Source organism: Schistocerca gregaria, chromosome 4 (assembly GCF_023897955.1).
Source record: "Schistocerca gregaria isolate iqSchGreg1 chromosome 4, iqSchGreg1.2, whole genome shotgun sequence".
In the NCBI taxonomy this organism is placed as follows: Eukaryota; Metazoa; Arthropoda; class Insecta; order Orthoptera; family Acrididae; genus Schistocerca; species Schistocerca gregaria.
In genome coordinates, this window is record NC_064923.1 from 769,343,247 (window position 1) to 769,361,029 (window position 17,783).

The 17,783-nt window shown below is 38.1% G+C and overlaps 1 protein-coding gene across 2 annotated transcripts in view; it reads right to left on the reverse strand.

Annotated features, from left to right (window-relative positions):
- LOC126365916 (catenin alpha) overlaps nucleotides 1-17,783 on the reverse strand; it is a 144,034-nt gene that overhangs the window by 52,290 nt on the left and 73,961 nt on the right. Inside the window, exon 7 of one of the 2 annotated variants that reach the window (XM_050008655.1) lies at nucleotides 7,016-7,045. The exons of the other annotated variant lie outside the window; for it this stretch is intronic. Within the exon in view, the coding sequence (XP_049864612.1) occupies nucleotides 7,016-7,045 (30 nt within the window). The remainder of the gene's footprint in view (nucleotides 1-7,015; nucleotides 7,046-17,783) is intronic. 2 annotated transcript variants of the gene reach the window in all.

Below are 17,783 nucleotides of genomic sequence, written 5' to 3' on the forward strand. Positions count from 1 at the left end.
TTCACATTTCTGTTGTGTTTCTTCCTCTACATTTATTCCTCTCTTGAATCATGTTTATCATATTTTCAGTGATTCATGGTTTTTATTCCATTTGTTTTTCACCCAGTATTTCATCTGACGTTTCTGTTACAATTTCGTTCACTGTATTTCATGATTTTTATAGATATTTCATCTTTTTGCATAAATCATCTGGTTTCTTTAAAATTTTAAACTACACTTTACTACGAATGGCACATGGTCATAATCTTCATCTAATTCTGGATAGCTATGGATAGACTTCGATTTCTATACCTTCTGTAAAAAAAAAAATCAATTTGGTAGCTATTACTACCACATGGAGCTTTCTATGTGTACCTCATTCTTTTACGCATTTTAAAGGTAGTGTTTGTTGTCACTAAATCAAGTTCCTCAAAAATATCAAGTATATGATCTCCTCTACAATTGGTGATTCCTAATCCAAATATCTCTGCTATCCTCCTTTCCAGATAATTCCCCATTATGGTGCTGCAATTTCTCATTTATTAATAAAGTTGAAAAATAGACTTGTATAGTCAATAAGTTGTTGCAGTCCTTCTACTTCTTAATTATCATTTTGTAGGTCTTCATAACAGTATACACCCATTTTTTTCCCAGTGTGACTGCTACCACATTTCTGCCTTGTTATTCTCCTCCAATAATACTACACTAATTTTAAAGCACTACCTCAATGTTCTTACCATTGCCATCTGGTTTCATAGAGTGCTAAAATGTCAAACAATTTTGAGTTCTTCTAACTTCCTTATTTTTAGTAGTACCGTTGCACAAAGACTTGAGTGTGATGAACAGCTTGTGACGCTCAGCATAATGATGTCGTACACAGGGACGTGAGCATTAGCTTGAACCCCCAACACTGTTTCACAAGAAGATGTATTCAGAACGTAAGAGTACTTATTCAGGAAGCTAATGAAGCAGAAGAAGCTAGCCAACTCCTCTGAAGGGTGAAGATGGGCAACAGTACAGCTCCCTCTAGGATCCTTCAGAACTGATAAACAAGAAAAGCTGAACGAATGAAGTCATCCCTACCCAATTGTGATGCCTGGCTGCTACACCTTGCTGTCTCTTGCAGGGTAGGGAGACTGCTGTTGGAGAAGTACAGGTCAGCAGACTCATAAATCATCATCATCATCCATCATCGTTTAAGACTGATTATGCCTTTCAGCATTCAGTCTGGAGCTTAGCCCCTTATAAAATTCCTCCATGATCCCCTATTCAGTGCTAACATTGGTGCCTCTTCTGATGTTAAACCTATTACTTCAAAATCTTTCTTAACCGAATCCAGGTACCTTCTCCTTGGCCTGCCCCGACTCCACCTACCCTCTACTGCTGAACCCATGAGTCTCTTGGGTAACCTTGCTTCTCCCATGCGTGTAACATGACCCCGCCATCTAAGCCTGTTCACCCTGACTGCTACATCTATAGAGTTCATTCCCAGTTTTTCTTTGATTTCCTCATTGTGGACACCCTCCTGCCATTGTTCCCATCTACTAGTACCTGCAATCATCCTAGCTACTTTCATATCCGTAACCTCAACCTTGTTGATAAGGTAAACTGAATCCACCCAGCTTTCGCTCCCATACAACAAAGTTGGTAGAAAGATTGAGCAGTGCACAGATAACTTAGTCTTGGTACCAACTTCCTTCTTGCAGAAGAGAGTAGGTCGTAGCTGAGCGCTCACTGCATTAGCTACACCTCTCTTCCAGTTCTTTCACTATGTTGCCATCCTGTGAGAATACGCATCCTAAGTACTTGAAACCGTCCACCTGTTCTAACTTTGTTCCTCCTATTTGGCACTCAATCTGTTTATATTTCTTTCCCACTGACAGACTCATAAATGTACATCAAAGTAGATCCTCACTCTCAGACGTGCTCAGATACTTGCCGACATTCTCTGTACACAACAGTATTGGAGCATGTAAATAATGCCAACCACTGCCGTCGCCATCAGCTGTTGGCTTCAAGGTGGAGATTACTGCAGGGCTAGATGAGGTATCCAGTCATCTACTAAGGACTTTGTCATCAGTAGCAAAAGCCAAACCCCTGACCTGGAGAATTTATGCAGATGACTCAGCACCTCTGCACCACTGGGTCTCCCACTAGCTGACTTCCACTTGCTTCCAGACACCTCTCTAATGGGACGCATGTTCATTCCTGAGCTGCGGGCAGCTCAGTCTATCTGTCACTTTACACAATTTCCTGATGACTTCCATCACTGCTGATCACTGCACAGTGTAGGAGCACACATTCAATGTCTAAATTGGACATTAGATGTCAGGGTTTGAACACAGTCTAACCCGGTGTGGTACTCTGCAACCACATCTTGGACGTGCTAAGAGCGGTGTCTGATACACTCTGAGGGACCCCTTCACTAAGGCCACAGTCCGCCACCAACAGTAAATGCTGTGCTGGCTCCCGAGTTGGCAGCTGCTGATCCCAGCACTCTCTTCTACCAACATCATCGAATAACAATAACCTCCTGCCTACTATAATGTTGTCTCTGCACCAGAATGAATTAAGAAATATTGTAAAGAGGGATGTTTCATTGATTTCCCGCCAAGCAGTTCCATATACCACAACCTCTACATCCCATGTGCCTGCAAGGATGCCTCACCTCCTCCTGATCTATGAATGGCCAAGTCCTCCACAGCCCTGGACTAACTACCAATTTCAACAATACCTTTATATTCTATGTGTCAAGTTCTATCCTCTTCTTCATACTCTGAACTGTATGCCTATAATAATGAAACTTCCTGGCAGATTAAAACTGTGTGCCGGACCGAGACTCAAACTCGAGACCTTTGCCTTCCGCGAGCAAGTGCTCTACCAACTGAGCTACCCAAGCATGACTCACGCCCCGTCCTCAAAGCTTTACTTCTGCCAGTACCTCGTCTCCTACCTTTCTAACTTTACAAAAGCTCTCCTGCAAACCTTGCAGAACTAGCACTCCTGAAAGAAAGGATATTGCGGAGACATGGCTTTACCACAGCCTGGGGGATGTTCCAGAATGAGACGCACACTCCGCTTCAGAGCGAAAATCTCATTTTGCGTATAATCATATTCGTACGCAAAAATTGTTCCTTGATTTGCTGGAGGTAAGGTTTCATTTAATTTTATTTTATCCATTCCAGAGAGGTTGTGAAAGTCTTCTACAATTAAAAAGCGTTTCACTTTTATAATCAAGACATTTGCTGCTAGGAATTACAAAGGCTATTAACTTCATTAAACAAATAAAAACTGTGATATGGCAATACTTTTGATTATAAAAACATAACCAGAATGCCAATTCAAATTATTCTCCTTCCAGGATCATTTATCTAATTCTGTAAAATTAGTAAATAAAACAAATTATTAATCTTGCACACTATTTTGAATAGTCCACTGAACACTACTGACAAAAGGAAGCAGAATTTCTTCCAGCTGCTGGTGTTGATACAGGTGAATCTGGTGCAACATTTGTATGTGAGCATTATATTCATTTTTCTCATAGCACATCATTTTCTCTCTTATTGTTCACTTTATACATTCCTTCAGAGAAAAGTGTGTACTTCTGATGAGCAATTCTGACAACTCAATACTGAAACAAATACAAAGCCTGTCTCTCCACCCCCCCCCCCCCCCTCCACCCCTTCCCAAATTTTTAAACAAAAAACATCAACCACATTTTAAATCCTTACAAAACCAATACAGGACATTTATATAAATTGCAATAATCCATCTCATTCATATAAAAAATAGAAAAAAAACATTACCACATATAAGGTCACACGCAGGAGCCTTTTTGTAAAGCATACTGCAAGCAAAATTTTATGTTTGATACTAAGTGTGCAGGAAATGAAGACTGACTGCAGATTCACTTCCGAAATACATACAACAGTGCGTTCAGACACAAAAATTCTTCTGTTGATTTAAAAGATACCAACATGCGGAAGAATTTTACAGAAAAGGAATGTATTATACAAAAGAGGACAGCTTTACCAAGAATGAAACTCTAAGGGACTAGCTGATGAATACTGCAGTGCGAAGAATAGTGTTGAATGTGTAATTATGATAAGACTAGGTTTCAGATAATGCAGTCATCCCTAAATATAATTTTTTTTCTGTAACTGCTGTTAGTATACCCAGACATTAAGCATTTAAATGATTTATAGACTATACTTCATTCCCAATTCAGAGGTTACTCAAGTTTGCTATAGGTTATGATCAGTAGTAGGTAGAAATTTCAATTCTTTTACGCACTGCGTAACCGAAGACAGTGGAATAATTGAGACGGCATTGAGGAGAAAGCAGTCACTACTTATCACCAACATCATTGAGATTTCAATAAATAACATCTGAAGTCATTAGAACTAATATAGTACAGTGCCTCAATTGGACATTATATGCAGACAAAATTAGTGTGTCTGAATTTAGAATAAAGGACCTACATCCTACGACAATTTACTTTTATGTACAGATGATACAAAAGGCAATTGGAACAATCTATTAATAGATCTCCTTATTAAGGACAACACACACAGTCCATTCTTAGGCAAATCAGTAACTGAAACTGCTGAAGTTCAGTTTTTTATGCATAATATTTCAACAACTGATATAGTCGTTTTCTTCATGTTCTTCAATGGTTGGTCATACAGTTTTTCACTGTTTTGAGTTGAATAATACAGCACACAGATGACTAGCACTTACAGAATATGAAGAAAAACTAGTTCAATAGCAAATGAACATATTAACTTTGCTGTTAACACACATAACGAATGTCAGACAACCACATGAGATAGCAGTTTTTCATAGTGACATTCTTGAATAAATGCTTTGTGGAATTCTTGCCACATTAGATTTGTCAATCTCAAGCTTTCAACAACTTCCTCCCACATCATTTTCATCATCATGAAATTAGATTTCAGAGGGCCGTTGGGTACTTTAATTGGTGGAAGTATGTCATGGAGGTGTCACAAAGTCACAAAACGTCAATATGCCATCATGGATATGTCGATGTCTTATGACTTATGAACACTGATAGTGATGCTGATTTTGTTAGACTATGGAAAACTCAACTAATTCCTCTGTTGCCTTTCAGCATCATGCCTTTCCATGCACTAATACCATATTAAATATAGCAATTTCAACAAATCTGATGTTCCCGGACACAGCCTTGTGAACACACATATGATTATGTTTGATAAAATAAAAATCTTATTCCATGCATCTACCCACTGGGATTCTGTCATCAAAGAAGCCATTGAAATCAGAATGTCTAACAACCTTAACCAAGACAGTGGCTACACCTTAACCGAGACAGTGGCTACATCCTTGGTGGTGCATGGAAACAGGTGCTTGATGCTGAAAGGTGACAAAGAAATCAACTGAGTCTTCCACCATTTAACATAATCAGCATTTCTACCAATGTTTTTTCAGTTATACGCGTAGACATATCTCTGGCGGGATTTGGAAGTTCTAGGGCTTCGTAACATCTCCATCATACAATTCAGTCAACTATTGTAGCCACTGGCCTTCTGAAATCTAATTTCCTGACAATGAAAACTGAGGAAGTCATTGAAAGATCGAGATCGACAAATCAGACACATAGGAACTCTGTGTAGCATTTATTCATGAATCAGTTATGCCAAGAAAATTTCAGAGCTTAATACAACTGAATAATGAATGCATCATTTTCTAGTTCAAAATAAGGACTTTTTGACCTTCTGATCAATATTTTCAGCCTGCAGTCACATAAAACACAAAATCTGAAGCTTTATCCTCCTTTAACATCTGTGCTCTGACCTGCTTTCTGATCTAGAGCAGGTCAATGTTAATCCCGCAGTGTGCACGATAAAAGTATGACTACTGACTAAAGCAAATAACATTTTCTTTCAATTCACTTCTTAATAATTAATACATCAAATGGTTTCTTGTAAGCGTGTGGGAGAGTGTATAACATAACTATCACACTGTTATGACAACTTATTGATAGCTAAGATGATGAATATGCTGTTGTGGTACGATGTCAATTCTTTCAATGTTTGTAGAAGCATCATCTGGTAAACATAGTAGAAAATATTAGATGACAACTATCCACTGTCGCTAAGCAACAACAGCGAAGTAGGATAGTAGCAAACAGAACACTTAATGTGAAAGAACCAAAATGTTCATTCTGCACATACATGGATATAAGAAATCAGAATAAATTTAAGCTCTTGTTATATGCTATAATGAGGATCAGTAATACAGACATGCTAATGACCTTCGGAAAGTTATAATTTTTAATACTGCCAACTATCTTAACTGTTTTCTCACTGTGCAGGAGCTAGACATAATCTTTTGTAATGAAAGTGTAAGGGATTGAGCCTAATATAGCAAATTATTCTCTTTTCCACTGTTACTACACTCCAATAAAATTGCTTCTATCACTTTTAGCCATTTTCAACAATAAAACAATTTGAGATGTCAACCTATAAAAAATTTCTAAATTAACTCCCATTTTCAATGTTTCTGTGCATTTTACATAACTTAAAAACAGCAGAGGTTCTTCCCTAAAGAATACGTTTGACTAATTTCATGTATCAATTGTCTTTCCCAAACTCATTAAATGTATTCTGGGTAATATTTTAGTCCTTAAAAGTATTCATCTTTAATATGTCAATGCAACTTTTCAAATTATATGTTAGGAATGACTGCAATTTACTGTCACTCTACTTCAAATAATGAGAAGTGTGTGAAAACAACTATGATTACCATTTGTTCTACAAAACAAGTGTAAGTGTGCAACACTGACAGTTAGTTGATTAATCAATTTGCTCAGCCTGATACATTGCATCAAAGTACAGAAGTAATTATTTACACTACCAAGAAAATTTTTTCTGTGTGAGAACTATCACAATGTGTGAAAGGAGGAAATTCTACATAATCTGGAAACAACAGGACAATTGTAGCTGAATGCAGAAAACACAAGTACGCACACTCACACATATATATAAATATTTACCCCTCTCTTTCCTCCCCTTGCTGCTTGCAACTGCATTAGTCCCAGAGGAAAATAAAAAGTAAACAAAACATCAGTAATTAAGTTACACAAATAATATTTTCTATTTAAATAACATGCTTACATGGAATTCTAAAACTAATTACCACAGTCTGTAAATCATGACTGAGTTCCATAGGCCAAACTGCCATCATTTCAGACTTACATTTGCCCAAAAATTACCCTGTAGGCATCACATTCCACAATATTAACATGATTTAACATGATACTGAACTAATAGTTTCTTGCTTACGTGACATAAAATTTTTCTATATGATAATTCAATTTTTGAGAAACAAAATTCAGTAGGTAACCTTTGACATTTGTATAATAAAATATCAACTCACTACTGGATCTTCTTTTCCTTGTTCATAAAAATCAATTTATGTAACTATTTTGTTCTTTGTATAAATATCATTCTGGTAAATATTCTTTTAATTAATGCAACGATCTTTTCCTGCAAATGAAAGCTGGTCTACATGTAATCCAAAAATTCAAACTATGACACTTCATCTCCTGGAATTGGAAATTCTCTTGTCATAATTTATTTCAAAAAAATGGAACATATTTTAGAATACCACAAAACTTATTATTTACCCATGTAGTAATAGTCATGTTTCGTAGAATGCCACCGAAAATGAACTTGCACAGTATTAAAGAACGTCTATATTGATACAATGCTTCTGATAACTACAATCACCAAATTTCTTGGTATTTTTGCGATATATTTTATTACAGATGTTTGTAAATGTTACAGTACTATAGTAATAAGAAAGGCATTCAATAAGTAATGCAACTTTTTTTTTGCCAATTTTGGTCATAAAAATGCGGAATTTGTTGTGGGACATCATGGAATGTTCATGCTTCAGCCCCTATAGTTTCGCCTAAGTTCTAAAAGTTCACGAAGTTATACGTAGCCTTCAAAATGGCATCAGCAATGGAGGTGCTTACCAAGCAGCGAGCAGTCACTGAGTTTCTTTTGGCAAAAAATCAGAACATCACAGATATTCACAGTTGCTTGGAGAACGTCTATGGAAACCTGGTAGTGAATAAAAGCATGGTGAGTCATTAGTAGAGGCTTCAGTCACCACAAAAAGGTCGCATAAACCTGTCCGATCTCCCATGACTCCTGCAACGTCAGAATGTGCAGACACACTTATTCAAAGTGATCAACGGATCACAATCAAAAACCTTACTGCTCTACTGGACATCTCTGCTGGTACTGCTGACACACTCATCCACCAGTTGGAGCACTCAAAGGTGTGTGCCCATCAGGTTCCTCACCATCTAATAGAAAACCCTAAAGAGCAATGAAGGAACACCTGTGGGGAATTACTTGCACATTATCAGGCTGACTGTTAGATTTTTTGTGTCAAACATCATCACAGGTGATGAAATATGGGTTCATCACTTTGAACCGGAAACAAAACGTCACTCTGTGGAGTGGCACACCACCACCTCTCCTCTGAAGAGAAAGTTCAAAGTCACACCCTCAACCTGTAAAGTCATGGTGACAGTTTGTGAGACTCTGAAGAGGCTATTCTGTATGATGTCCTCCCTCATGGTGCAATGATCAATTCTGAAGTGTATTGTGCTATCCTTAGGGAAACTGAAGATACAGCTCCCGCATGCACATCACCACAAAAATGCAAGTGAACTTCTCCAAGGCAATGCAAGGCTTCACACAAGTTTGCACACCTGACAGGGGCTCACGAAACTCCACTGGACTATTCTTCCTCATCCACCCTAGAGCCCGGATCTCGCACCTTCTAACTTCCATATGGTAGGTCCAATGAAGGATGCATTCCACAGGGAGCGACTTGTAGATGATGGAGAAGTTATTGATATAAAAATATATTGGCTCTGATGTTGACCAGTAGAGTGTTACCACGCAGGCCTCCCAGTAAGGCAGCATAAGGCCATCACAATAAATTGATATTTTGTTGAAAAATAGGGTTTTGTAACCAAAAGAGTGGGAAATAATATGCTGTATTGGAATCCTGAATAAAACCAACCTGCTTTCAGGCCAAAAAATGTGTTGCATTACTTTCTGAATACCCCTCGTCCTTTCATTATCCCACAAGTGGTTTCTTTTTTTAAAATTTTGTTTTAAGACTTAATTCCATGTATTCTATATAAAGATTAACTGTCTGAAATAACTTATCTTTTTTAAAGTTACGAGTTGCAGTCTGTGAGTTACTTATTAAGAGTTGTTAATAATATCTTGTGCTTTAACATTTACAATGATCTTATTAAAAGATAGTCATGCTACCTTACAAACTAAGGACTTGTTGCAGTGGACTGGCCCACATACCTCAATGATATAGAAAGCCATATGGCGGGTGCAACCACACCAGAGAGGTATCTGTTGAGAAGACTAGTCCCAAAGACTAATAGCAGCCTATTCAGTAGGTGCAGGGCAAGTCTGGGTGACTGACAGATCTGTTATTTTAATATTAGAAATTTGGCTTAGCTACGTTGGTACGGTGAACAGCTGGAAGTATGGGGAACTATAACTATTTCTCAAGGGCTTGCAGCTCTACTGTAACATTCAATGATAATCACATCCTCTTGGATAAAATATTTTGGAGTCACAATAATTTCTCACATGGATCTCCAAGAGGGGACTACTCAGGAGGACATTGTTATCAGAAAAAACAGATCTCATATTCTATGGGCTGGAATAAGAAATTTTCGATCCCTTAATTGAGAAGGTAAGTTAGAGAACCTGAAAATGGACAGCTAGATGTTACATATAATAGGAATTAGTAAGGAGTAATAGTAGGATCGACAGGATTTCTTGTTGCGAGTACAGGGCTATCAACACAAAATCAAACTGGTGTAATTCTGAAGTAGATCTAATGATGACTCTGAAAATAGGATGCATGTGTACTACCATGAACAGTACAGGGAACTCATCAACATAGCCAAGCCAATCCAAGCCCATGATAGCAGTTCACACAGGTCAAGACACAGATGGGGTTTGCATTGTTGCTAGTTCCAAGCAATAGTTGCTGTATGTCCATACATGTGCTTTACACTTTAAGAAAGTGTCTATCCTGCAAATCACGTCTCTTGCTTGCTTATGTAGAATTTTTCACCACCAAAGTCAGCTATGACATCTCGCAACAAATGGAATAAAAATTCAGTAAATAATTCGCTACGTTCACGTTTAATGCTTGAATTAGCTATGATGTTTGTGGCAGAGTACTCAGGACACAACTGAATGTCATTGGCTGTTGGAGAATGTTTGACATAGATGCACAGAAGAAACCTAAACTCAACTGCCATCTCTCCTGACTCCACATATAGCTCTGCAGATAATAATGATGATGATGATGATGATGATGAGATTGAAAAACTGTTGATCAGATAATAGAAATTATCCAGTCTGTTAAGGCAGACAAAACTTTAATTCTGATGGGTGACTGGAATCTAATAGCAGGAAAAGGCAGAAATGGAACATAGAGAACATAATCACTGCAAAAATTTGGTTTAAGAATCTGACAGAAGCTTGTGTAGAAGGAACAGGCCCAGAGGTATCATATAAAGGTAAGAAAGATACATCACAACCAAATTTTAAACAGCAAAACATCCACAGGAGCAGACATGGACTCTGTCTGGGATTTTTTCATTATAAACTACAGATTAAAACTGAAAAGAATTATAGAAAGGTAGGAAGCTAAGGAGATGGAATTTAGATAAGTTGCAATATGAGTAATTGGAGGTACTTGTAACAAATGAAAAGGCTATAAAAGACATGTCTCACAAAAAATCCTTAGCTAAGCATGTGACATTGAATTTAATCTATGAAAGGGGTAAATACAAAAATGCAGAAAATGAATTATGCAAAGGGAAATACAGGTAGCTGAAAACTAAGATTGACAGAAAATGCAAAACAGGCAAAAAGTGAACATCGAGGACAGGAAAAGCTGCACAAAAATGCATGACTGTGGGAAAGATAGGTGCCACCTATAGCAAAATTAAGGATATCTTTGAAGAAAAGAGAAGCAGCTGTATTCATATCAAGTGCTCAAATGGCAAGTCAGTACTAAGCAAAGAAGGGAAAGATTAAAGATGGAAGGAATGTCTATAAGAGCTACACAAAGAAAATGAACATCCTGGGGAAAGGGAACAAGAATTAGACAAAGACGTGATACTGAAAGGAAAATTTGACAGAATGCTGAAAGGTTAAGTGAAATCAAGGCACCTCGAGTAGATAAAGTTCATCAGAATTATTGAAATTCTTGGGAGAGCTAGACATGATATAACTGTTCCATCTGGTGTGCAAGATATATGAGACAGGCAAAATACCCTTAGACTTCAAGGAGAATACAGTAATTCCAATTCCAAAGAAAGCAGGTACTTACAGGTATGAACAGTATCAAACCACCAGTTTAACATAACAACGAAAACAATCTGTTATTGACAAAATTATTTAATTGTGTAAATGAAATAGAAAGAAACTTGCACATGGGAAAAATATATTAAAAACCAAGATTCCGAGACTTACCAAGCGGAAAAGCACCGGTAGACAGGCACAATAAAATAAAATGAACACACACACAGAATTTCAAACTTTCGCAACCAGCGGTTGCTTCGTCAGGAAAGAGGGAAGGAGAAGGAAAGATGAAAGGATGTGGGTTTTAAGGGAGAGGGTAAGGAGTCATTCCAATCCCGGCAATGTGTGTGTGTGTGTGTGTGTGTGTGTGTGTGTGTGTGTGTGTGTGTGTGTGTGTGTGTGGGCGCGCGAGTATATACCTATCCTTTTTTCCCCCCTAAGGTAAGTCTTTCCACTCCCGGGATTGGAATGACTCCTTACCCTCTCCCTTAAAACCCACATCCTTTCATCTTTCCTTCTCCTTACCTCTTTCCTGACGAAGCAACAACCGGTTGCAAAAGCTCGAAATTTTGTGTGTGTGTTTATTTTATTTTATTGTGCCTGTCTACCTGCGCTTTCCCGCTTGGTAAGTCTTGGAATCTTTGTTTTTAATATAAATTATTTAATTTGATAGTTTATAAAATCTACTCACCAAGCAGCAGCAGAACACACACTTAAAAGGCTGTTGTAATTGGCAAGCTTCCGGAGCCAGTGGTTCTTTCTTCAGGCAGAAGAGTTGAAGGGGAAGGAAGAAGGGTGAAGGAAAAGAACTGGAGAGGTGTAGGAAAAGGGGCAGATTTCAGGAAAGTCACCCAGAACCGCAGGTCATGGGATACTTGCCATGCGGGATAACAAGGAAAGACTGATTGAACAGTCAGTTCTGGGTGACTTTCCCGAAATCTAACCCTGTTCTTAGAACTCTCCAGTCCTTTTCCTTTACCCTTCTTCCTTCCCCTTAAATTCTTCTGCCTGAAGAAGCAGCCACTAGCTCCAAAACCTTGCCAATTACAACAGTCTTATGCGTGTGTTCTGCCGCCACTTGATGAGTACATCAGTTTCATATGCCATGCTTGCAAAATACTGATACCAATTAATAACAGCAGTATCAGAAGACTGGTAGAAGTCAATCTCGGGAAAGATCAGTTTGGGTTCTGAAGAAATTTGGGAACATGTGAACTCATACTGACCCTACAACTTATCATGAAAGATAGTGTGCAGAAGGAAAAATCCACATTTATGGCATTTATAGATATAGTAAAAGCTTTTGACATTGCTGACTGGAATGCACTCTTAAAATTCAGACAGTAGCAGTTAAAATATACAGGGAGTGAAAGCTTGAGAAGACAGCAACAATGAATTGAAACCTATGCCACCTGCTATTCAATCTACACATCACAAAAGAGGGGAAATTTGGAAAGGGAATTGAAGTTCAGACAAAATAAAGCCCCGCCATGAACCATGGACCTTGCCGGTGGTGGGGAGGCTTGCGTGCCTCAGCGATACAGATGGCCGTACCGTAGGTGCAACCACAACGGAGGGGTATCTGTTGAGAGGCCAGACAAACGTGTGGTTCCTGAAGAGGGGCAGCAGCCTTTTCAGTAGTTGCAGGGGCAACAGTCTGGATGATTGACTGATCTGGCCTTGCAACATTAACCAAAACGGCCTTGCTGTGCTGGTACTGCGAACGGCTGAAAGCAAGGGGAAACTACAGCCGTATTTTTTTCCGAGGACATGCAGCTTTACTGTATGATTAAATGATGATGACGTCCTGTTGGGTAAAATGTTCCGGAGGTAAAATAGTCCCCCATTCGGATCTCCGGGCAGGGATGTCTTTATCAGGAGAAAGAAAAATGGCGTTCTACGGATTGGAGCGTGGAATGTCAGATCCCTTAATCGGGCAGGTAGGTTAGAAAATTTAAAAAGGGAAATGGATAGGTTAAAGTTAGATATAGTGGGAATTAGTGGCAGGAGGAACAAGACTTTTGGTCAGGTGAATACAGCGTTATAAATACAAAATCAAATACGGGTAATGCAGGAGTAGGTTTAATAATGAATAAAAAATAGGAGTGCGGGTAAGCTACTACAAACAGCATAGTGAACGCATTATTGTGGCCAAGATAGATATGAAGCCCACACCTACTAAAGTAGTAAAAGTTTATATGCCAACTAGCTCTGCAGATGAAGAAGAAATTGATGAAATGTATGATGAGATAAAAGAAATTATTCAGATAGTGAAGGGAGACGAAAATTTAATAGTAATGGGTGACTGGAATTCGAGTGTAGGAGAAGGAAACATAGTAGGTGAATATGGATTGGGGCTAAGAAATGAAAGAGGAAGCCGCCTAGTAGAATTTTGCACAGAGCACAACTTAATCATAGCTAACACTTGGTTTAAGAATCATGAAAGAAGGTTGTATACGTGGAAGAACCCTGGAGATACTAAAAGGTATCAGATAGATTATATAATGGTAAGACAGAGATTTAGGAACCAGGTTTTAAGTTGTAAGACATTTCCAGGGGCAGATGTGGACTCTGACCACAATCTATTGGTTATGACCTGTAGATTAAAACTGAAGAAACTGCAAAAATGTGGGAAATTAAGGAGATGGGACCTGGATAAACTGAAAGAACCAGAGATTGTACAGAGTTTCAGGGAGAGCATAAGGGAACAATTGACAGGAATAGGGTAAAGAAATACAGTAGAAGAAGAATGGGTAGCTCTGAGGGATGTAGTAGTGAAGGCAGCAGAGGATACAGTAGGTACAAAGATGAGGGCTGCTAGAAATCCTTGGGTAACAGAAGAAATATTGAATTTAATTGATGAAAGGAGAAAATATAAAAATGCAGTAAATGAAGCAGGCAAAAAGGAATACAAACGTCTCAAAAATGAGATCGACAGGAAGTGCAAAATGGCTAAACAGGGATGGCTAGAGGACAAATGTAAGGATGTAGAAGCTTATCTCACTAGGGGTAAGATAGATACTGCCTACAGGAAAATTAAAGAGACCTTTGGAGAGAAGAGAACCAAGTGCTCAGATGGCAGCCCAGTTCTAAGCAAAGAAGGGAAGGCAGAAAGGTGGAAGGAGTATATAGAAGGTTTATACAAGGGTGATGTACTTGAGGACAATATTATGGAAATGGAAGAGGATGTAGATGAAGACGAAATGGGAGATACGATACTGCGTGAAGAGTTTGACAGAGCACTGAAAGACCTAAGTCGAAACAAGGCCCCCGGAGTAGACAACATTCCATTACAACTACTGACGGCCTTGGGACAACCAGTCCTGAGAAAACTCTACCAGATGGTAAGCAAGATGTATGAGACAGGCGAAATACCCTCAGACTTCAAGAAGAATATAATAATTCCAATCCCAAAGAAAGCAGGTGCTGACAGATTTGAAAATTACCGCACTATCAGTTTAATAAGCCACGGCTGCAAAATACTAACGCGAATTCTTTACAGACGAATGGAAAAACTGGTAGATGCAGACCTCGGGGAGGATCAGTTTGGATTCCGTCGAAATGTTGGAACACGTGAGGCAATACTGACCTTACGACTTATCTTAGAAGAAAGATTAAGAAAAGGCAAACCTACGTTTCTAGCATTTGTAGACTTAGTGAAAGCTTTTGACAATGTTGACTGGAATACTCTTTTTCAAATTCTAAAGGTGGCAGGGGTAAAATACAGGGAGCGAAAGGCTATTTATAATTTGTACAGAAACCAGATGGCAGTCATAAGAGTCGAGGGGCATGAAAGGGAAGCAGCGGTTGGGAAAGGAGTGAGACAGGGTTGTAGCCTCTCCCCGATGTTATTCAATCTGTATATTGAGCAAGCAGTAAAGGAAACAAAAGAAAAATTTGGAGTAGGTATTAAAATTCATGGAGACGAAGTAAAAACTTTGAGGTTCGCCGATGACATTGTAATTCTGTCAGAGACGGCAAAGGACTTGGAAGAGCAGTTGAACGGAATGGACAGTGTCTTGAAAGGAGGATATAAGATGAACATTAACAAAAGCAAAACGAGGATAATGGAGTGTAGTCAAATGAAATCGGGTGATGCTGAGGGAATTAGATTAGTAAATGAGACACTTAAAGTAGTAAAGGAGTTTTGCTGTTTAGGAAGTAAAATAACTGATGATGGTCGAAGTAGAGAGGATATAAAATGTAGACTGGCAATGGCAAGGAAAGCGTTTCTGAAGAAGAGAAATTTGTTAACATCGAATATAGATTTATATATCAGGAAGTCGTTTCTGAAAGTATTTGTTTGGAGTGTAGCCATGTATGGAAGTGAAACATGGACGATAACTAGTTTGGACAAGAAGAGAATAGAAGCTTTCGAAATGTGGTGCTACAGAAGAATACTGAAGATAAGGTGGATAGATCACGTAACTAATGAGGAGGTATTGAATAGGATTGGGGAGAAGAGAAGTTTGTGGCACAACTTGACTAGAAGAAGGGATCGGTTGGTAGGACATGTTTTGAGGCATCAAGGGATCACCAATTTAGCATTGGAGGGCAGCGTGGAGGGTAAAAATCGTAGAGGGAGACCCAGAGATGAGTACACTAAGCAGATTCAGAAGGATGTAGGTTGCAGTAGGTACTGGGAGATGAAGCAGCTTGCACAGGATAGAGTAGCATGGAGAGCTGCATCAAACCAGTCTCTGGACTGAAGACAACAACAACAACACAAAATAAAGAAAAACTATGTTGTTTGATGTAAACATTTTAATTCTGTCAGAGGCATCAAAGGAACAGTTGAATGGACTGTAAAGCATCTTGAAAAGAGATTATGCGATGAACATCAACAAAAGTAAAATGAGGATAATGGAATGTGGTCAAATTAAATCAGGTGATACTGAGAAAATTAGATTACGAAATGATACATTAGAAGTAGTAATGTGAGTTTTGCTGTATTGGAGCAAGGTAACAGACAACAGTTTAAACATATAGGATATGAAATGCAGTCCAGCTGAAGCAAGAAGTCTTTCTGATAAAGAGAAATAATTTAAGATCTACTGTACATGTGTTAGGAAGCCACATTCCATGGAGTGTAGTCTGATGAACTGAACTGTGGGCAGTAAGTAGTACTGACAAGAACAGAAATGTGGTGCTCCAAAAGAACGCTGAAGATTATATTTGTAGATTGGATAACTATTGACAAGGTACTGAGCACAATGAGATGAAGAGGTTTGCACAGGGTAGACTAGTTTGGAGATCTAAATCAATCCAATCTTTTGGGGTGATGGCCTTAATAACAAATCATACTGGGAATATTAATTGAGATTATTTCCCATTATAACTGGGCCATTTACCCCATGCACATAATTCTAGCCATTTACCAATTCTATAAAAATGGAAATTTATCACTGAACTACAGGTTCTTCTATAATTGTTAAATTTTATCTGCAGATTGCCATTTTACAAAATTTTCTCTCTGTGTCTGTTACAAAGGACTGAAACACATCTGAGGATAAACAAACATTGGTTACGGTGTCCTTAGTCTACCACAGCATTGGTCACTGGTCGAATGACATATACGATCAACATTTCTCGATAACAGCAAAAGACACACGCAATAATATGTGTGCCTTGATGTAAGCATCACATTATTTTGTGAAATGGCAAAACATAGACATGAACGTACAGGAAAACAAGGTTATTTGGCTCATGGATAAAAGTGCATTTAAGAAATTACGAGCAGAGTTTGTAAATCCAGTTTCTATATTATTTTTACTTTCATTAACAATTCGTTCAATTTATTTTATTTTCATTAACAATTTGTTTAATCTCACCTGAACCATCTGATTTGCTCATTTTCCATCTGCCTACCTCATTTGAGGTATTGATATGCCATTGAAACTATTCTGTTTGACAAGTCGTGAAGGTATAAAGAGCTACTTTCAAAGTACAACACTAAATTACACAGAACTATTCAGATAGCAATTCATTCCAGAATATGTATATGAAATATGGGGTACATAAATTGAAACCATGCCAAAACAATTTTGAACAAGAGATTTAGAATAGGAAGATTAAACAGCGTAACATCTTGTCAACATCGTGAAAATTAGGTGGAAACTGAGACAAGCATTACTGAAAGAATCATCCCAATATTCATCTGACGTGTTATCAGTAAACTGTAAATTGAGAGCAAAGAAAAATTTGTCACTTACAGAAATATTTCAGTGTAAGATATGTTATCTTCTGAGTGATTCAGCCCAACATGAAAGTGAAAAACCACTGCTTTCAAAAGTTTTCGATAATGTCATGCAATAACCAAAGAAAAATATATGGGATACTTTCCTTAATAATTGAAAAAACATGTTACTCGAGTAGTTAATTTCTTAGTTT